At 36.0% G+C, this 23,412-nt stretch overlaps 1 protein-coding gene across 1 annotated transcript in view; it reads left to right on the top strand.

The window, feature by feature from the left end:
* Slc35f1 (solute carrier family 35 member F1) overlaps window positions 1-23,412 on the top strand; it is a 181,650-nt gene that overhangs the window by 63,045 nt on the left and 95,193 nt on the right. Inside the window, exon 4 of the mRNA XM_071613794.1 lies at window positions 22,694-22,821. Coding sequence (XP_071469895.1) covers window positions 22,694-22,821 — 128 coding nt within the window. The remainder of the gene's footprint in view (window positions 1-22,693; window positions 22,822-23,412) is intronic.

Raw genomic sequence — 23,412 nt, 5'->3', positions numbered from 1 at the left:
TCAAATGTGAGTTTTGATGCAATTTTCTTGGTTTTTCTCTCCCTTGTTGCATAAGTCAGTCCCTTGGCAGTGGTTAAGCCTGTTACTCAGAGGCAGGAGCTGTACATTCTCATGCTCAAACTGAGAAGATTGCTCATTACTTGGGGAATTTTGACTTAGATATGAGTGTATCCAATTCCAACACTAGATGCATATAGTTTCAGCATTGGGCTTTAAAGAAGACTAACTGGTGAGTCATTTAAATGTTACTCCTTTGTGAGGGGAGAGAGGGTAAATTTTATTTCCATGTGGACATTTCTGTATATGTAAAGAAAGGAAGATGATTTATTTATAAGGATGTATGGGTGCTGGGAAATCAAAAGGATGGGTAACAATAGACAAGTGAGATTTTTACTCCTAACATCCTTCTCCTTCTTTTGACAAAGTATTCAGGATGAGTAATTTAACTCCAGTATATACAGTGGAGTCAAGTGATTTGGAATTAGACATGGAGAGACTGGCTAGAATTCTAAAACCATTGTTAGGTGAGAAGTAGTGAGATATTTAGACTCAACATAGTAGAGATGGCAGTCAGGGGAGAGAAAATAGAATGAGCAGGAATTCCAAATTGACAAGGTACAAAAAAGGGACAAACCAAGGTGGTTCTAAGGTTTGAGACTTTGTTTCTATAGTTAGCAAGAATGGAACCTGTAGTAGAAAGAAAACTCTTGGAAGGCAAGGGATGATTGAATTCAGTTTTAAAAAATCCAGTTCACTTATTTGCAAGACAACCTTTTGGATACTTAAAGAAAGCAGTTGGCTCTGTTGGGGGACAATGTTGTTTGGTGGGAATCACACAGATTTACTCAAGTTAGTTTTCAGGCTCCCTGGCTTTGCATTAGCCCATGGGGCACAGAGACATATTGGTCGTTCTTGGCATGTGTTAGATGTTAAATATTATTTGTCCATGTAATAGACATTTCTTGTTTGGGGCCAATCAACATCCAATCATCATTGGATATTACTCTCCTATGTTCATATATGAATACACCACCAGTGAAACTTCACATCATGTACACCAGTGAGAATAGGATCCAAATTAGAAGTTATGCATCATGTATGTATACTATATCAAACTACACTCTACTGTCACGTGTATCTAAAAAGAACAAATTTTTTAAAAATCCAATCATCTCTAGTTGAGCTAGATTATCTCCTATTTTCCTCAAGGAAATAAGCTATTTTTCCTATGTGGGCGTCTTGGTGTGAGTTTACTTAACATTGCCCTATCTCTGACCAGGAGTGGGACATGTGATCCAAGCTGCACCAATGTTTCTTTTTATTCCAGGTGTTTTAATCTTGAATGGAGTGGGGAAAAATGAAAAAAACAAAAAAACAAAAAACGGTTTTGGTTTGTTCTGGTAATGACATCTTGAAAAGGCCATGTGTTTTGACTGCATAGGTGTTCTAGCAGTCCTGATTCCTCACTTTCGTCAAACCCAATCCCCCAGCCTTTTAGCAGTTTCTTTTTCTAATTGCAACCATCACAGCTGGTGTCTGCTGATTTCAATCATGAAAATCTTGATGTAGAAATAATCATATAGTCAGCACTTATCTGCATTCTCTCAACACGAGTAGTCTGAATCACTTAAGACAATAATTTAATTTTCTTAAAGACATAGATAGCATAACTAACTATGGAAATTTCCTCATTTTTAAACACTATTTATATTGGAAAATAATTAATATCTAACCTGTATTCTGTCTATAAAAATTTGAAACCTAAAGCATTGAAGAAAGAACATTTAGAGGTGTGATAATCCATCACATTTATTGTAAACATGGGGGTACAGGTTAAGTCAAGTTTAGGTGCATATAGACTTAGTTTTAAATTCAGCAGTGCATGAGGACCCACTCCAGTTCTACTTAAGAGATCGCTTCTCAGTTGTAAGTCCTTTCACATAGTACTTAATTAAAATTCACTGTATTAATATAAAAAAAAAACAAAACCAACAAGTTATGGCATATTATAATTATCTGCACTGTACTAGCGATCATTTAAGGATTGTTAAGTTTGTCTTGGTCAAAAAACATTACATTGATGAGAAATTATCCTCTATGTTCCTCATGAGATAAGCATGCAGAATGTGTTTAGTCTAGCAAAAATGGGGAGAAGGCAACTCTGCTACTGCTGGTGAAGTGCAAACTGTACAAATACTTGAGGGAGTTATTTGGTTGTAACTAGGAATGTGAAAATATGCATATTCTATGAACCAATAAGTTCAGGTCCTCATGAGTTTTCATAGGCCCAGAGACATGTTTATTGCAACATTGTTTTTGTTAACAAAATTGGAAATAACCTGTGAGTCCAGGGATGGGAAGAATGGATGAATAAAATGTAACATGCTGTTCTTCAATTTTTAAAAAAGTGAGTCAGATTTATTCATACATATTATGGATAACTTACAAACACAATTTCGAGTAAAAAAAAGTAAGTTACAAAATAATATACAGAATAACTAAAGTATGATACCAGTATTATAAATTTTATAAAACTCATGCAAAAAATGTTGTAGGAGAATGCATAAATATATATAAAACCAAAAATTTGTGTGTAAGGCAATTCATAAATTACTTAACATTGCTAATGAGATGGGAGAAAATACTGGATGTGAAGGAAAGTGAAGATTTTAATTCTGTATGGAATGTTTTAATTTTTATTTTACTTTGTTCTTTGAAATTATTTTTTAAAAAATTAAATTACCCTTTCTGTGTTGTGGTTACATTTACGTAGCCTGTTAACTTTGTATTTTTCAAAACCAAGTCTTCTCAAGTCTACCACTGTGTATGACACAAAATGTAAAATGTTTGATTCATGTATTCATTCTTTTTTCCAGAAAATACAGACTTTCATACAATGTTTAAGACATGATATTCAATTCCACAAGAGAGAACAAAGATGTCCAAGACATGATCCTACCCTCATGGATCTTGTAACTTTAGAATTTAAAAGTTCCTATTGGGAAGAGTATGTGTGGGTTCAGGCATGCCTCACGGTCGAAATATTTTCAACGGGCTTATTATATGAAATTATTACAGTTGTCATGAGGCTACATGTAGGTGGGTTTCACTCTGAAAACATAATGGGAAAATCACCACTTACAAAAGATTAAATTAGGGTGTGATTGGCATTTTAAAAGGAAATTATTCCCTTTTTAACAAATGATTCATTGCAGGCCTCTTCCCTGAATATATAAAACGTGATGGTATATAAAAAAAAATTAAAGAGTCTCCTTATGCCAACCCTTTTGAGCAATATGTTTATAATGCAAAATAAAAAGTACCAGTATAGGACAGATTTTTCACTGGGAAAGTGATTTCACTGTTACATCAAGAGCAAGTCAAGCATGCATAGAAACTTGTAGCTGAGGACCTTCACAGTAGCTTTGTGGCCATCTCTGGGGTCCCAGTGGATAAATATGATCAATCAGGGACTGGAAACCCAATGGGAAAGCATTCCCTGGAGTATGTCTCCATTGCAGCTTCCACAGGAACTATTGGCTAACAGGGAACATGTGAATTATTGCAGATGCCTACAATGAGCATAGAAAGTAAAGAATGGTAGGTTGAACTTTGTCTCTAAGATGTTGAAGGGTAACACCCCTGTACAAGTTGGTAAAGGGATGAGCCAAAATACAGTCTGCTTTTTTCACAGACAATCGGAAAGGGCAAAATCATCAGTGAAAGTGAAGGAAACTGATAGCAGCTTTAGGTAAAACTAGAGGAATTTAAAGACTACTGATAAGGGAGACTGTCAAGGAAGACCTGTGTCTTTAGTAGAAATTCAGTAAATGTGTGTTGATTGATGGAGGACCTGTATTGAATATTGAATACATTGCATGTGCTTGAATTTTCTAGGGCACCAAAAGGAATCTGAATCCTCAGTAGCCACAGCTTACTAACTTGGAGGGCAAAAGCTGAGTCAAATTGTTCTCAGGACGCTGTACTCAGAGGATGGCTCAGCAGTCATTGTACTGGGTTTGTTCTTTCAGTTCACAGAATGGGATTTGAAGTGCTTTTGTGTGCTTTTCTTTGTGTGCTCTTCTCCCCTTAAAAAAAACAGTTCAGTGTGAAAAACACCTAAGCAATTGCTAAGAGGCTCAAAATGGCAGATCATACTGTGTATGAGAGAGAGGGAGTGGTGGGGAAGGACTGAAGTAGAAAGGGGAGCAGAAACACAGGCAATCTGTGGCATAGTTAGTCTTTTGCAGGAATGTGTTGACTTTTACTTTTGGTCCCTTCTCCCTCACCTCTTCTGAAAGTGGTTGACTGATACTTGACAGACACTGCCTGTGTATTTTTGTGAACAATCTGTGTTCCCCACAGCCTTTCTCTAGGAACCTTCTTTTCCCCCTGTATCAGGAAGCAAAGAAGAATCCCAGCCTCTCTCCTAGTTTTGTCACTGGTATCCTTGGCTCAGGCAAAGTGGACCTTGAGGTAGGAATCCTGAACCTCTGGGAAGAAGCTATCAACTGCAGTGCTCCTTGGCATTTAGACACGTTATGTTCCTTGGGGATTTCTCTGTTGGGCCAGATTGCAGGTCCTAGAGTAGATAGATGGAGTAGAAGAGATTTGAAAACTGCATATGAATTTGCTCTTGTGGTCTTGTATCTCAAAAAAATATACAGGAACTTTAAAATACATGCAAGAAAAAAGGATATTTTTGAAAGTTTCAAAAATAAAAGACACGAAGTGCTTTAAACTACTATACATTAAAGATTATTTGCCAATGTTGTTGCTAAGCAACAGAGATAGAGACAATGGTGGACCATAAAGGTGGAGGAACTCATGAGTGTTTTAATGTGAATTGTTATCACAATGGTAACTATGCTAACAAGCTTCTCCCATATAATGATAAATGATAGAAATAGAGGTTTGATGGACCAAGAGAGATTAGGTATCTTGATCTTATTTGCCTAATATACCCAATTCTTGTGTGATACAGTTAATATTTTTGTTAATGTAGAATGGTCTGTTTATCCTAGTAGAGATTTTTCTACCTTTCCAGGTTGTTTTAGTTGACTCTATTAGTGGAAGTAACTAAAGGATTTCAGAAACTAATGTCGAATATAAGGACACAGCTACCATGGACAGCAGAAAAGCTTGGTTGTCTTAGCAGTGCAAATTTGGTATATTCTGAATGAGAAACAAGGTTGGGCTCCATCGCTAACCTATCAAAGGAATTTGGTTGTCACTTAAAAGTGAAATACATTTGACAGATGATGGAAGATGTCAAAGTGTATTTCATATCATAGCTTTCTTTCATAGGAGTAAGAACAATATTCATTTCAGGAACTCTAAAGATTTTGAATACTTGGTATGTATGTTTTTATTCTAGATTTAGTCTGTAGACTTCTTACCTTAACAACCCTACCACTAAAAAGTTGTATGGGAGGCAAAGAAGATATTTTCCTTCCATCCCCTCTTGCTTTGCAAAAAAAAAAAAAAAAAAAAAAAAACTGTTGAAAAAAGTGAACATAGGGCTCTTTAATTATTCTGAGAAGAACGAACAGTCAGGAAATGGCTGTAATTAGTTGTGTCAGAGGCCTCTATAGTAATTTACTTACAAGAAAGCCCATATCTCACAAGAAATGATGATATTCATTAACTGTCAAGAATATAGTTATTAGACACAAACGACATCCTTATTATCTTTATATGAAGATCTCAAAATTCTAAACCCAGAGTAGCACTTTATAATGTAGTTTTAATTTTTGAGGTTCAAAAGAATGTAAAAGTATAAACTTTATATTCCCTCATGTATATATTACAGAACTTCAGTTCCATCCAAAAATAGCAGCTACTTAGACTTCTCATCAAGTGTGAAAATAATCATGTATAAGTACCACTCCAAACTCAACTCCTTTCTCATTGAGTGGCCTTCAGTTTAAACTCCAAAGTGATTCAAATGGAGCTGGCATGTAATAGCCTAAGTGTCCAGTGATTCAAAAGAACCAATGTGGATGATTACAAAGAAAAGCCAAAGCAGCAAAGGAGAAAACTTTTCCATAGCTCCACACTCATCATTCAGGACTTATTTATAAAGATTATCATCTCAGTTTCCACTACATGTATACCCCAAAGAATTGAAAGTAGTGTCTTTAACAGACATTTGCATACCTATGTTCATAGCAGCACCATCCACAGTACCCAAAGATGGAAACAACCCAAATGTCTATCAATGTATGAACATATAAACAAAACAAAATATATACATTCAAAATATATATAATTGAAATATTATTCACCCTTAAAAGGAATGAAATTCTGATACATGCTACAGTATGAACGAACCTTGAAAACATATGATAAATAAACCAGACATAAAAGGACAAATAATGTATAAATAATGTAAAATAGAATATTATTTGTCCTTTTATGTCTAATTTATTTATCTGGTTTATTAATTTGACTAGAATAGTCAAATTTATAGGAACAGGAAATAGAACAATAATTATCAGTGGCTAGTGGAAGAGAAATGGGGAGCTATTGTTTAATGGGTGCAGAATTTTAGAGTGAGATAATGAAAAAGTTCTGGAAATGAATAGTGGTTTCATTACACACCAGTGTTAATATACTTAATACCACTGAACTGTACACTTAAAATGGTTAAAATAATAACTTTTATGTTATGTATATTTTATTAGACACAGAAAAAAAATAATCATGAAGAAAATATCACTGCCTCATTCTAATTCAACCCTTGAATTAGTCCTTGCTGAAATTGTGCCTTTCTGCTTTTTTTTCTTCTGACCTCAGGTCTAAAAATACAACAGTAGCATCACAATGAGCCTTAATTTAAACTCTAATAGGATACTGCAAGGTCAGTTTAGTAATTTCCTCTCCTGGCAATGTTATTTTCTTGAAACATTATTTATTTATCTGTTACTTGTCAAGGCCAACCACATACTTGGGGCATCAGTGGAAACATCAAGAGAGAAGCCTGATTCTCCTTGCCCTGGTTAGAGCTTTGTGGGACAGATGGCATGGTATAGACAGCAGGTCCACAGACTGGACAGATGGCCCAGTCTTTATTCTGAAGTGGAATGAAATTCTTGGGATTTGGGTTCAATTATACCAGCCCAGTGATGAATCCCCATGTCTGCTCTCAGGGAAGAGATGAGAGACCTCTCCAGAAGGTAGTTAAGCAAGGAGAATGGAGGAAGCCTCTACAATGTTTATAGGCTCAGTATACCCAGACGAGAGGGAAGAAACAATCTGAATGTCATTTAACAGGACTATACCTGCTCATGGCCAAATTTCCTACTAAGGAATTAGCAATATTAGCAGCTTCCATTGCTCAGTTAGATGAGTATCCACAATCTTCAAATTTTCATACCCTTTCAACAGAACACTCTTTTAGTTGAGGTCATGTCTAAAAAACAGGCTGGGTTTGGCGAATGGGGGAATGGTCATGGGATCCAAGTGGTTTTTTAATTAAACCTAAGACATAAGAAGTGAAGAAGGCACAATGGTCAGTGGGATTCCTTTGGAGAACAGCCTGAATTATATTCCACATTTACATTAAAAATCCTAATTTTAACTTGAGACTTTCTTTCCTCCTATCTTGGCAACTAAATTGGAAATCTAAAGTATTTTCTTCTTATTTACCTTTAAGCTCCCAATGTTTCTTTAGGACCTAAGAAATCCATAGATAAATGGACCATTATATTACAAGCTGTTATGTAGCCAGTGATTTCTGGGACACATTTGATCAGTTTTGGTTACTAAGGGTTCATTAGTGGTAGTCCATGCTAATCCCAAGTCCTGGATGTGTATTGATGGGCCAGAGCTCAACAGCATTTGAGTACTGTTATTTAACAAGCCATCTGTTCTTTCAGAGACAAATAACCTACAGAGGCACTAACCTTTCAATTCTCAGAGATAATATCCTATCAGTGGGCATATCTCTAAGAATAGAACCATTTTTCAAGGAAGTAGTCAGTATGGATCATTAGTGTTTTGTGTGTTTTTTTGTGGGATTAAAAATTATTATATTGTAAAATGAACCTTTTTGAAGGCATCAATTTCTATGAATTTTAACATGGATCATTAGGTTTTGTCAGACATTGGCGATACACATGTGCTGAATAACTTAGTGCTATAGTTGGCACATAATTAATAAGTAAATGAAATCTTAGCAAGTCAAAAGGTCCCTAGATTGTAATATGTAAGTTTAGTGGAAGGAAATAAAAATAGAGATGTTAGGTTCGATGGAATAGATCTATATTTTATACGAGTGAAGATTTGTTTGTAATAGAAGGTCAGCAAATATTTGTTAAGCTGACAACATGTGTTCATAACAGGATAATAGACAGGGTTGATTAAATGGAAGCTTTGCTTTCCCTCAGTTTACTACTGTTCAATTCAGAAGTACACCCGTGCAGCATTTTAATACAAGAAAGGGTACAATTATATTTCCAAATCAATAGAACAACACACATGGACTCTAAGAATTCAGATGAAAGTCAATGTGGGTCAAATTCGGAAAATTTCTCTGAGAAGGGAGGAGTTGGAGGAAGGCTCCTAATGGTGCATTTGTGGATAAATAGCCCCAACTTCTCCCCTGGTCTCTGGCTGTCTCAGAACAACCATCAAATTTAGTCCTGCACCAAAAGTTACCTTATGAGTTGCTTCTACTCACCAGCCAACAGGTTAGCAAGCCCTGGAGAAAATGCCTCAGAGAAATAGGCCCAACTTATTTATTAGTTTAAATCAAGAATGTGAAAACGTAATCAGAGATGAGTAGCACTGCAATCTCTGAGAGGTTTTTTTAAGGGACTGCTTCCTGAGTCTCTGTCCACACCTAGTGGACTGAGGTGGAGCTCAGAAATTGAATTGTCAATTTTAAATGATTCCCAAATGATTTTAATGCTCATTCAAGTTTAAGAACCAGGCTAGATAAAGCTGGAGAGAATAAATGGCAAAAATCTGATGTGGTGAAAAAATAAATAAATAAAATATTTATATAATCTTAAAGATAATCGCTTATTATACTTTGTTTTCTTGTTTCTAGAACGTTTCAGCATTATTAAGTGCTTTACTCAAGGCCTGGGTATATGATTATGTCTGGTAACATACCCCAGAGCCTCACTGTACTATGGCCTGTGATATCCAGGGTTCCCGATATGTTCTTGCGGCACAGTGTAGGCAGTTTCACCTGGGATGCTGGCTTATATTTAGCATCTTTTCTTCGCTGGTTCTTAGCAGTCACAATTTTATTAGGCCGTCTCTCTTTCTCTCTCTTACTCTGGTACTGGGGTTTGAACCCACTGGCACTCTCCTACTGAGCTATATCCCCATTCTTTTATGATTTTTATTTTGATATAGAATCTCGCTAAGTTGCCAAGGCTGGCCTTAAACTTGTGATCCTCCTGCCTTAACATCCCAAGCAGCTGGAATTACAGACCTGTGCCTTAGCACCTGACAATTTCATACCTTTTTTTTTTTTTTTGGTATAAAAAATTGAACCCAGGGCCTCAGTCATTCTAGACAAGCACTCTACCACTGAACTACATCCCTAACCCTTTTCGTGTCATCTTTAATCATTGTGTTAGATGTTACTGTGCTCAGCTGGCTCTACCTTTATAGCATCTTTTTTTACTGAAGAGAGCAGTGTCAACCTTTGAGAGTATGATGTCTCCACTGGTAGCTTTGTGAGGCTTTAGTAGTTGATACAGACACTGCACTAAACCAACAGAAGATTCCCTATGAGGACTTTTGAGGTTCAAACATGAACAGGCTTTTTCTGTAAATGAGCTACAAGGACAGGCACCTCCACAAATCCAGAATGTGGGGAAATGAACAAGAGACTTTTAGCCATTGAGGATTTGTCAAGCCTCTGCCCAAAGAGTTGCCAAGTATTCCTCTTGACTTCCTATACTGAAATGAGGATATGGACGTCATAGAATTCAAATTTAATTCTCTAGTTGCTGAAGAGTATAATACTTCCCATGATTCAAGGACACAGTAAGAGGAGTGATGTCTACTGACAGACACTATTGATACTCATGTTTCTGCCAATGCTACATGCCAAGGCCTCCCTTTACCATGAAGTTTGTTTTTGTATTACTTTCTCATTATGAAAAATTCCCAATAGAAATAAAGTAGCATAATGAACACCTATGTGGTAATATTTTATCTTCAACAAATTTCACCTGGTGGTCAAGCTTGATCATTCCATAGCCTCACCACTTACTCCTTTCTGTGGCATTGAATTCAGTCTCAGACATTATATCATTTCATCTGTAATGATTTCAATATCTATTTCTCAAAGAATTAAAAGATAACACAATACCATGATCACATTTAAAAATAACATGAATTCCAAATGTCTTGTCAGTGTTCAAACTTCTAATCATCATGTGTGTGTATATGTATGTATATATATATATGTGTGTGTGGTGTATATGTATGCATACATACATACATATACACACACATACAGGCTGGGTCAGCATTCAAATAAATTCTGCACATTGCAAGTGGCTGATATTTTTCTTCAGTTATTTAACTCCATAGAACGCTCTTTTATTTTTATAAATTTTTGTTGAAGAAATCATCATTTCACATTATGAGCAGTACTTCTCAAATGGTCATGCACACAAACCCTTTAAGGACTTGAGAAAATGCAGATTCCAGGTCAGTAAGTCTGAGTGGGCCTGCGATTCTGCATTTCTAACAAGCTGTCAATCTATCTCAGTCAATGCTGTTGCTGACATTCAACAGACTATACTTTTAATAGCCAAGTTATGGCGTATCCCATAATCTGGGTTTTTGCTGATTGAGTTTTTCTAGTATATTTTCAGATGTTCCTCTGACCCCTCTATTTCCTAAATTGGTACTGACTTGATCAAATTTAATTGTGTATAGAGGTGGTATCTTGTTCTTCTATTAGAAAGCACATAAAGGAGTGCTAGTTTTCTCTTCATAATGCTAACAGTACAAACTTCAAGGATTATATCCACTAATTTGTTAGGAGGTATAAAATGATGACATCCTAATTTTGTCATTTTTATTCATTTATTAGCTAGAATACTACCATAAAGACAAATCTCTCACCTATTGTTTTTATTTCTTTGACAATTTTAATCTGTTTATTTACAAATCTTATACATTTCCTTCATAATTAACCATTTTCTAACTAATCTTAATTCTTCCTTCACAAAATTAATTTGGATTCTTATAGTAAGATTAAAAGTTATAGAATTTACTAATTAACTTTTTTCTTTATTAAATTATTTATTTATTCTAATTTGTTGTACATGATGGCAGAATGCAATTCATTTCATATTACACATATAGAGCACAATTTTTCAAGTCATTGGTAGTACACAAAGTATTTTAACACCATTTGTGTCTTCATAAATGTACTTAGGGTAATGATGTCTAACTCATTCCACCATCATTCCTATTCCCTTGTCCCCTCCCTTCCAATCCCTCCCCTTTGCCCTATCTAAAGTTCCTCCATTCCTCCCATGCTCCTGGCTACCATCGCCATTAGGAGTCAGCATCCTCATATCAAAGAAAACATTTGGTATTTGGTTTTGGGGGATTGGCTTACTTCACTTAGCATTATATTCTCCAACTCCATCAATTTACCTCAAATGCCATGATTTTATTCTCTTTTAATACTGAGTAATGTTCCATTGTGTGTGTGTGTGTATGTATATATATATATATATATATATATATATATATATATATATATATATATATATACCAAAGCTTCCATATCCATTTGTTTACTGAAGGGCATTTGGGTTGGTTCCACAATTTAGCTATTGTGAATTGTGCTGCTATAAACATTGATATGGCGGTGTCCCTGTAGTATGCTATTTTTAAGTCCTTTGAGTATAAACTGAGGAGTGGGATCAAATGGTGGTTCCATTCCAAGTATTCCAAGGAATCTCCATACTGCTTTCCAGATTGGCTGCACCAATTTGGAATCCCACCAGCAATGTATGAATTTGCCTTTTCCCCCACATCCTCACCAATACTTATTTTTGTTTGTATTTTTGATATTTGCATTCTGACTGGAGTGAGATGAAGCTAGTGGCATTACTGTTCCAGACCTTAAACTATACTGTGGTGCAATAGTAACAAAAACAGCATGGTATTGGCACCAAAATAGACCTGAAAACCAGTGGTACAGAACAGAGGACACAGAGACGAACCCACATACTACAGTTATCTTATATTAGACAAAGGTGCCAAAAACGTACATTGGAGAAAAGATAGCCTCTTAAACAAACAGTGCTGGGAAAACTGGAAATCCACATTTAACAAAATGAAATTAAACCTCTGTCTCTCACTGTGCACAAAACTCAACGCAAAGTGGATCAAGGACCTAAGAATTAAACCAGAGACCTTGTGCCTAATGGAAGAAAAGTAAGCCCAAATATCATCATGTCAGATTAGGCCCCAAATTACTTAATAAGACTCCTATAGAGCAATAATTAAAACTAAGAATCTACAAATGGGATGGATTCAAATTAAAAGCTTCTTCTCAGCAAAAGAAACAATCAGTAAAGTGAGTATAGAGCCTACAGATGGGAACAAATCTTTACCACAAGCTCATCAGATAGAGCACTAATCTCTAGGATATATAAAGCACTCAAAAACCTTAACACCAAACAAACAAATAACCCAATCAATAAATGGGCCAAGGAACTGAACAGACACTTCTCAGAAGAGGATATACAATCAATCAACAAACATAGAAAAAAATGTTCAACATCTCTAGCAATTAGAGAAATGCAAATCAAAACTACTTTAAGATTTTACTCCAGTCAAAATGGCAGCTATCAAAAATACAAACAACAACTGTTGGCGAGGATGTGGGGGAAAAGGCACTCTCACTTATTATTTATTTACTTAGTAGGATAGTTCATATTGAATCCTCGGGGGAGTAATTGATTCTTCTCCTTTATTTACCAATTTTCAAAACAATGACTTGGCTTACCAACATCTTCCAATGGTGACCAGTGTTTTTGGTTTTGTTGTTGTTTTGTTTCATTTTTAAATGTTTGTCCAAGGGTAATTGTTGTGGTTGCTACTATTTTAAAATTCATTATGTACTCATGAATTTAAACATATTTCATGCATTTCTGTTATTTTCATCTGAAAACTTCTTCATGTTGGTCACTGAGTCCTTTTGATGACAACTACTATTACCCTTGTAGTCTTTGATCACTTGGATTCCTCTTTTGTATGACAAGATATTCCAGGCCTAACATTTCCTCACCCAAATTTGCAATGGACCATTTCTCCAAAGACTCTTGTTTCTTTTAATAGAAAATATATTTTAGTGGGAAATGTATTTTAAGATGATAATCTGGATGCTCTGGTGCTCACTACCACTAGGTTGATATTATGGAAAATTTTAAATGCTATAAATGATTTTTTCAATATTTTCAGGTAGAAGTTTTATACACACTCACACACACATAAACATACACACTTAGCTGCTACATAGCTCTTTATTCAAAACATATATATGTGTGTGTGTTTGTATGTATATATATACATACTCTAGAAGTTTTGCACCCTATTATTGCATTGCTCACAAAATAATTTATTTCTTCTGAATTTAATTTCTGAAAGATGTAAACAAAAATATTTCTGATTTGTTTTATTAAATATACCCTGTAAATAAAAAGCACCACTTTTATAGTAGTGAATTCTTCATAATAATAAAACAAAAAACCTTGGAAAAATTACTTTTTCTATATCCAATTTCATGATCTGGAAAATACCTTCCTCACAAGGCTCTTAATAACAAAGCTGTCATTTACCAAGTATGTACATTTTTTTCACTCAATCTTTACAGCTACATATTCAAGTAAGTGCCTCATTCTATAAAAGAATAAAGTTTACTGAGGTGACACAGTGTCAGTCTGTGTTTTCACACAGGTCTCTCTGGCTCCATGCTTTTAACCTAGAGTTTAGGGTGCCAGCTAAATGAGAGAACGAATGTATGGTGCCACTGGCCCAGTAGCTGACAAATGGTGTTCAATGGAAAATAGATGACAGTGAACAGAAGTGGCCTTGGTGGATCTCTACTTGGCATTTGAGATGGGAGGGTCCATGGGAAAACAGGCCAGCCTGCTTTCTACTTCACCAGGCATCTGGCCAGTCGACACTCTATCCTGCTAATTTCCCATGTTGGGTCTAACCTGTGTGTCCACCATGACAGATTCTCTCATATCAAAGCCCAAGGTCAGCCCTCAAGAGTTCAGGCTGGCACCTTCTGTCACACTGTCTTTTGAATATACTCAGCAAGTGGCAGGTGTCCTGAGGCAAGCCTGCTTTGGCCTCTTCCCTTACATCGCATGTCATTAGCTGCTACATAGCTCTTTGTTCAAAACAAAATCCACAAAACTGACAGATTCATCTGCTAATGTCGGGAGGCATCAGAGCCAATTACAGGATAGTTCCAGAAGGCAAATAGGGTCACTTTTCACAAAATGGGATGAAGAAAAGGAAAATAGTCTTGTCATTAAAAAGGACAAATACATTTTCCTCTCAGCAGGCTCACCCCAGGAAAGTAGAGAGGTTTATATTAATGCATAGTTTCATTCTGATTGCTTTAGATAATTTAAAATCAGAGCATCTACCCCCAATCCTCAGCCAATCTATCTAGTGAGCAGTATTTCTTGTTGTGATATCTTCATAACGATAGAATTTTAAAAATAAAGTTCAGAATGTCAACTCTCTTTCTAGATAAGAAACATTGTTTAAAATCACCTGGAAAGGAAATTAGTTGTGTTTGTGTGTGTGTGTGTGTGTGTGTGTGTGTGTGTGTGAGAGAGAGAGAGAGAGAGAGAGAGAGAGAGAGAGAGAGAGAATGTTTTACTTTGAACCCAGGCCTGGAGGATTCTAGAATCTGGTTTCCTGGGATACACTTTGTATGCACTCAAGTTCTTGAGCAGGAGAGTGAAAAAATTAGCTGTGCTTGAGGAAAAGTTATTGTAATGTTTAGGGGACAATCCTGATACTACCTGATACTTCATATATATATATATATATATATATATATATATATATATATATATATATGAAAGAGTGTTGGACAACAAAGTTGGCATGCAGTTCTTGTATATGAAAATTTAGATATGAAAAGTTGTTTGTTCTGACTTTGTGATAATATCTGAACAAATGTACTATTCATTTTCATATTAATATAAAGAAGAAAATATAAGTATAGGTATTTTCTCTCCTAGGATACATCAGGACCACAGGAATTTTAGACATTTTAGAAGTGTGTAGGATATAAATGTGCTACCTAAAATCATGTATTTGAGCTTCATAAAAGAACAGCTGACAGAAATCCAGGAAAAAAGTTTCTCAGTTTAAGTGATTCAATTCATATTAAAAAAAATTGTTACATATGCTGAAATATTTTCCTCAGAAGAAGCAAAAGATTAAATTCATAATTAGAGCTAGAATATTTTATTTTAATTATCAGCACGAAAAATATAAGTTTGAAGGAGATACAATTATTGATAAGAAATCTGTCCTGTATGCAATCATATCTACGCATGTATGTTTTTTCTCTTATACCCAGCTTAAAGCAAAAGATTCTTAGAATTTTATGCAACTATGATTCATTGTAGTCTCTTTTAGGTATTTCTCCAAATTCATCTTAGGCATTTCTTGAAAACAGCCAGATGATTGAGCAGATTTTAAAGGTCTTATTCAGTTATCTTACCTTAATAACAAGCTTATATTGTATAATTAATTTTTCTAAATCACTATGCTAGGTAATATAGAACACTGCAGGAAGGGGGGATAGTGCTGAGGGAAACTGGGAAATGGTGGCAGAGAATTTTGGAAGGCTTTACATGAAGCCAACATTTCAACTGGGTCTTAAAGTATTAGTAGGAGGTCAGGTCTCTTCTCCCCGTGGCTTCTTTTCAGCTTTTCTGTATGATTTCCTCTTTTGCATCTTGCCCATCATATGCAGCATGTATGGTAGGAGGCCCTGGTAGGACCAATGTTGGAGGCAAAAAATCCAGTTCTAGTGTGGTCTCTGGGAGAAGAGATGCATTTTGAAGTCCTCCACATGCAGATCTTCTGGTAAGATCCAGAGGTTTAAGACAAGAGTCTGGCTCAGTGGAGAGATATCGAGGACAAAGCCCTCAACCTGCCTATAGTCTGGACAGATGTCACATGCTGGCTCAAATGTGATTTAGCACAACTTACCAGGGTGAGAAACAGAGAGAGATGTGTCGCCAATACCCTACTCTGGAATCAGAATTAATTTGCCTGAGCTTCTGCCATGCAATATCTATCATACATGGTAGACTAGCATGTGGTGAGGATCTAGCCAAGGATTATATTAGTCAGGAATATACAGGGAAACAAAGTCTTTTTTTTATTAGTTGTTCAAAACATTACATAGCTCTTGACATATCATATTTCATACATTTGATTCAAGTGGGTTATGAGCTCCCATTTTTCCCCCATATACAGATTGCAGAATCACATCGGTTACACATCCACGTTTTTACATACTGCCATACTATTGTCTGTTGTATTCTGCTGTCTTTCCTATCCTCTACTATCCCCCCTCCCCTCCCCTCCCATCTCCTCTCTCTACCCCATCTACTGTACTTCATTTCTCTCCCTTGTTTTCCCCCCTTTCCCTTCACCTCCTCTTATATGTAATGTTGTATAACGATGAGGGTCTCCTTCCATTTACATGCAGTTTCCCTTCTCTCTCCCTTTCCCTCCCACCTCTCATCCCTGTTTAATGTTAATCTTCTTCTCATGCTCTTTCTCCCTGCTCTGTTCTTAGTTGCTCTCCTTATATCAAAGATGACATTTGGCATTTATTTTTTAGGGATTGGCTAGCTTCACTTAGCATAATCTGCTCTAGTGCCATCCATTCCCCTGCAAATTCCATGATTTTGTCATTTTTTAGTGCTGAGTAGTACTCCATTGTGTATAAATGCCACATTTTTTTTTATCCATTCATCTATTGAAAGGCATCTAGGTTGATTCCACAGTCTAGCTATTGTGAATTGTGCTGCTATGAACATCAATGTAGCAGTATCCCTATAGTACGCTCTTTTAAGGTCTTTAGGGAATAGTCCAAGAAGGGGAATAGCTGGGTCAAATGATGGTTCCATTCCCAGCTTTCCAAGGAATCTCCATACTGCTTTCCACATTGGCCGCACCAATTCGCAGTCCCACCAGCAATGAACAAGTGTACCCTTTTCCCCACATCCTCGCCAGCACTTGTTGTTTGACTTTATAATGGCTGCTAATCTTACTGGAGTGAGATGGCATCTTAGGGTGGTTTTGATTTGCATTTCTCTGACTGCTAGAGATGGTGAGCATTTTTTCATGTACTTGTTGATTGATTGTATGTCCTCCTCTGAGAAGTGTCTGTTCAGGTCCTTGGCCCATTTGTTGATTGGGTTATTTGTTCTCTTATTGTCTAATTTTTGAGTTCTTTGTATACTCTGGATATTAGGGCTCTATCTGAAGTGTGAGGAGTAAAGATTTGTTCCCAGGATGTAGGCTCCCTATTTACCTCTCTTATTGTTTCTCTTGCTGAGAAAAAACTTTTTAGTTTGAGTAAGTCCCATTTGTTGATTCTAGTTATTAACTTTTGTGCTATGGGTGTCCTATTGAGGAATTTGGAGCCCGACCCCACCGAATGTAGATCGTAGCCAACTTTTTCTTCTATCAGACGTAGAGTCTCTGATTTGATATCAAGCTCTTTGATCCATTTTGAGTTAACTTTTGTGCATGGCGAGAGAAAGGGATTCAGTTTCATTTTGTTGCATATGGATTTCCAGTTTTCCAAACAAAGTCAATAGAGTAGGTGGAGAGGTAGGTAGGTGGACTTATTATGAGGATTGTATCATATGATTATGGAGGCCAAGGAAACCCATGGTCAGCCCTCTGCAAGTTAGATACCCAGGGAAGCTGGTGGTGTGTTTTTTAGTTTGAGTCCAAAGGCCTAAGAACCAGAGGAGTTGATGGTACAAATCCCAGCCCAGAGGGGCAAGAGAAGATGAGATGACCCAGCCCAGGCAGGCAGCTAGGTGGGAATTAATCCTTTATTCCTCTGCCTTTTGTTCTATCCAGGCCCTCAATAGCTTGGACCATGCCTGCCCACACAGAAGAGGGCCATCCACTTTACTACATCCACCAATTGAAATACCAGTCTCATCTGGAAATTCTCTCACAGATGCATCTAGAAACAATGTTGAATCTGAGTACCTATGGCCCACTGAGATGAAACATGAAATGACCTGTCCTAAGGAGTTAAGGATTTTAGGACTCTACCAATCACTGTGATGCCTTGTGCACATGCTTTGCATTAGATGTTTCCATTACTCATGTTACCTTTAGTTTGCAATAATAACAACCAGTTGTTATAATCCCTATTTTACAGTAAGGGATTAGAGGTTCAGAGTCATTAACCCAGTTACTCAGTACCACAGAGCAAAAGGCAGCCCATGGTCAAACTAGGGGTCTGTTTCAATTTTAAGACAAGATCATGCTGTTGTTGAGCCTAGCCTCAAATGTGTAATCCTCCTTCCTCAGCCTTTTGATTCTCTGTGATTGTGTGTGCCATAATGCAGTTTCTTTTTCTTTTAGCTAAATACACCTAGGGTGTTGGCCTGAAGTACCACGTTTGGGGGTTAGGGGATGCTTATGAATAGGAATGCTATGAATCAAGGCTTTTTTTATTTTCCAGTCATGTGGACCATATTTCAACCATTGTGCAAAAACTTCTTCACTCAGCACTTTTTAACCATTGCTACCTTTGCCATACCAAGAATGTGACCATTCTAATTATACTTGAGGCTGTCGCAAGTAGTATAACACATAACAGTCAATCTTGTAATTAGACTTTTGAGCATTAAATTGATTTAAAGCCTTATTTCACATTTCACAAGGGAGATTCTGTCACACACTTAAATCAGGCAGAGAAATCAAATACTGAACCAATAGTATTGGGACACATCCTAATCCTCATACTGGTTCAGGAGAAGAAGACACACAGTTGCATGGTGGGCACTGGTATCACCAGGGCACCATGAATTATAGGTTCTGGTATGATAGGCATTCCATGGAGTTGGTACTGGGGCATCCCGCAAGTGAGTTGGACATAGGGATCATGAAAGATCCTTTAATGAGAAATGCTTAACTTGTGAGGACAGTGCTATGATTACAAATCAGTGAAGCAAAACACAGTTCAACATTAATGAATATGAAGCCTGGTGCCAGGTTGTCAACTCCTGCTTCATCTAGGTGAGTTTGTGTGGATTACTTTGTTCCTCTAGGCCTTACTGTGGTCCTCTGCAAATAGGCATGATAACAATACCTACCATATGGGCACATTAGGAAGACTGGGTAAGTTAGTATTTGTAAAGCATATAACACTGATGCCTGACACAGATGTATCACTTCAGTGTCTGTTAAAAATATTAAAAAACATATTTGATGAATCATCCTGTTAATGCTTGATAAAATTAGATATGAATCACATGATTAAGATTGTCCATAATTTTCTCTCTGATCTCAGTTACTAAAGTAGTTATTATTGCTAGAATGATATGCTACTTCAAAATAAAATAGCCTTAATATATTTGTGACTATTTGCATATTCTATAGTCTTTAAAAAGAAGAAAAATAAAATCTCTATACCAGTTGTAGAGATGCACATGTAAAAGTATATACATGTCTTTTTATTGTATTATTTGTAAAAGAGAAAAATTATGGAAAATTTAGATTTCTATTAGTGGAAGATGGGATATATTATGGTATAATCATTTAAAATAAATTAATTATCTCTACATGAAACAACAGGGACATATTTCTAGAACAATTTCAGGTACAAAGAAACCTTGAAAAATACATAATATGTACAGGAAACTTTCATGTAAAGTTTTTAAACACATCAAAGGAAGTTATATGTTACTTTGGATACATACGTATGTAGAAAATGTGTCACAAAAGCAGGAACATAACGGATGCACTACAATATCAAAATGGTGATTTGAGGAATAAAGGACTGAAATGGAATCTGGCAGGGTGTGGGTGGTCAATTTCATCTGTAATATTTTTTTTCTAAAATAAAAAAAATAAAACACTACAAGATGTTACCATTTATTGAATCAAAGTGGAGGGTAAATTATTACTTTATTCTCCATTCTTCTTATTTACATTGAATCATTTCTAATAAAAATAATAAATAATGCATTTAAAATGTCATCATAACTGAAGTTTCCACTTATGAATTTTACTACTTTCTCCAGTAATAAAAAGCTGAGGATTTCAAAACATTAGCATGTCACCAGTTATGCTGGTATTTCCTATGGATGGTCCTATTTTATGATGTTTGGAGAGGATTTTAGCACAGCGACTCTAAGGGGACTCTATGGAATGCATTTTCAGTATTCTGGAAAGAGTTTTAATGATCTGTTGTACATCAGTGTTAATGGGAGTCTGTTAAATAAATCTTCAATCAGTCCCCGAACGTGTGTGTGTGTGTGTGTTGGGGGTACTGTTGATTGAATACAGCAGCACTCTACCACTGAGCTACATCCTTGGACCTTTTTTATTTTTATTTTTTATTTTGAGGCAGTATCTCACCAAGTCTCTAGGGCTGGTTTTGAACCTGTGATCTACTACTGTGTCACCTTCCTGAGTAGATGGGATTACAGGTGTATGCCACTGCACCCAGCTCCCAAGAAGTCCTTTTAAAAGGGTTGCAATTTTGTTAAAACAATTTTTTTAAAGCACTCACCTTCCTTGCTAATTCTGCTAAGCAAGTGCATAGCATGTTTCTGGGCTTCAAATGAAACAATATGGAAGCATATGATGTTCTGCTTTGTAGCTTTTTTTTTTTAAAGCGTATCAGCAAGGCAACTAATTATTCCAATGAATCCATGTGATGAATTATTCTTTGGATATGTAATTGATTGGTGAACAAACAATACCATTGTAACCCATTTTTTTTCAGTGTTGTGTATCGAGATGTGTCTGATGTGCTGTGAATTAGGCAATTCTCTGTTATTGTATAAATTAACTGAAACAATGACTTGTGACTTTAGAGGTTGAATATGCCACTGACCACTTCATGTCCTATATATAATGTGTTATGTGTAAAATATTCACCAAATTAATTTTGTCAGATGTTGTCTACATTTTAACTAGCAAACAGTTTCATTGGCTAGAACACAAATGTTAAGTACCTCAATTTTAATGTAATTTAACATTGCTGAAGTTGTTAAACATGACATATATTCATACATTCTATATTATTTATTGACTACTCGTCATGCACTATTGGGTCCTAGAGATAAAGTAGGGACCAACATAACGCTGTTCTCTTCAAAGTGTTAATAACCTAATGCATAAGAGAGAGAAGAAAAACAAGTAATTATAACAGATTAATTCTATACGTGTGATCAACAAAGGGTATTAATGGGGTACAGAGCAGGGAATCCCAACCCAGACTATGGTAGTAAAATTATTAAGGAAAGCTTGGGAATATGTGCATGCTGATCCTCTATTTGGAAACTGGGAGAGCAATAGTCCAAGAAAAGGAAATAACACCCGGAAAGGCCCAGAGACAAGAGAAAGTACATTTAGGGCCAAATGTTAGGTTGTTTCTTTAGCTTCAAGAGTCTCCACTACTTCGTTATTTCTTTGGAATTTCTAGCCCAAGTCACTTTAAGAATGGCCATTGGACATCAACCATCTGTAAGTCCCAGAATGATCATAGCCACCACTCAAGATTAACTGAATTTCTGAGGCATTGGGATTTTAAAAAAAACTTCCCAGATGATGTTACTATGCTTTTGCGTTGAGAATCACTGATTTACAAAATAAAGCCTGATGTATATGTTGATTATGAATGTTTAGGCAAGCAAGGGGGACAGAAGTGCAGTTCAAGGGCATGGACAAAACAAGATGGCTGTAAAGAAATGACCTTGGGAGTGTAAAGTGCAAAGCCATGAGAAGAGTGACTCATTCCAGAACTCATCTTGACGGATTCAGATAGATAGCACTTAATACTTTTTCAATTCCTTTACTCAATCATTTCAAAATACTTCACCAACCCTCACTATAGGCCAGTATGTTGGGTGCTGTGTATACAGATATGAGTAAGACAACTCCCTCCCTCTCCCCATCTCCCATACATCATTAGAGTGCAAATGTTCAAAGCTGAAGAAACACTCAGCATGGCATCTCAGAGTTTTACCCTAGACCTATTGCCATATAACAAGCCATTTTACCATTAGGCTGCATTCTTTTCTTTGGTATTTTACCAAAATCCTGTAATTTACAATGATTTGGAATTTATATTTTTATGCAGTCTCTCTGGTATAATTTTCCTTTTATTTTAATGTGATATAATCCTTTATATCTTCACTGGAAAAGTTTTTGCATGATGATATAATAACCTGCTAATCTTACTCTAACATAGAAGCTAATTTAAAGAGCCAAAATCTTCCATTTGCTAAGTAAATGTATGTGCATCTTTGATACATTGATTCTTTTGTTTAGATATTTGGTAAGTTTATGGGAACAATATATAATGCTACAATATTTTAGCACTCTAAATATACAGTTTACTATGTGTCAAGAACCTAACCCATTTTTATTTCCCTTTCTAACACAGGTGAAGAAAACCTCCTGGCAATTTTACGACGAAGATGGTGGAAGTATATGATCCTGGGACTGATAGACCTGGAAGCCAATTACCTGGTGGTCAAGGCTTACCAGTACACGACCCTGACCAGCATCCAGGTACCAGTGGCTCTTCTTTTCTCAATTTCCCCTTATAGTTTACATTCAGTTTAATATCTTGGAAATCTGAATACTCTCCTATAAATTTTCCAATAGAAGGAGGATTGGTTGTATAGAAATTAACTTGAGCTTCATTCATGTGTCATTAATTTTTCTTAATTCAAATATCAAGAACTTTTCCTCTTTGTTCTGAATCATCACAATAATCATTGGCAACATAGGAAAATAATTTGTGGCTTTGAATGCTGCCAACTAATCTTGTGTCAGCAGGAGAATTATTAGTAAGTATAAAAATAAGTCTATTTTTACCACAACCTAACTTTTTAGAATGTTAATAGACTCTGATTAAATAATCAAGCTGCTTAATAATCTTTTCTTTTAGCTTGTTTCAGTATGTAGAATTTGTAATCTGAAAGTACATGATTTTTCCTAAAGGGACAAGGATAAAATTCCTAAAATAGCATGAAGATAGTTACTGTGTTTCTTTCCCTTTCTCCCTTCCTCTCTTTCTTTCCCTTTCTCATACACACACACACACACACACACACACACACACACACGAATGCAAATTTAACCTAGTTTTTCACAATT

The sequence above is a fragment of the Marmota flaviventris genome, chromosome 6 (assembly GCF_047511675.1).
Source record: "Marmota flaviventris isolate mMarFla1 chromosome 6, mMarFla1.hap1, whole genome shotgun sequence".
NCBI lineage: Eukaryota > Metazoa > Chordata > Mammalia > Rodentia > Sciuridae > Marmota > Marmota flaviventris.
This window is presented reverse-complemented; position numbering and strand designations above follow the sequence as displayed.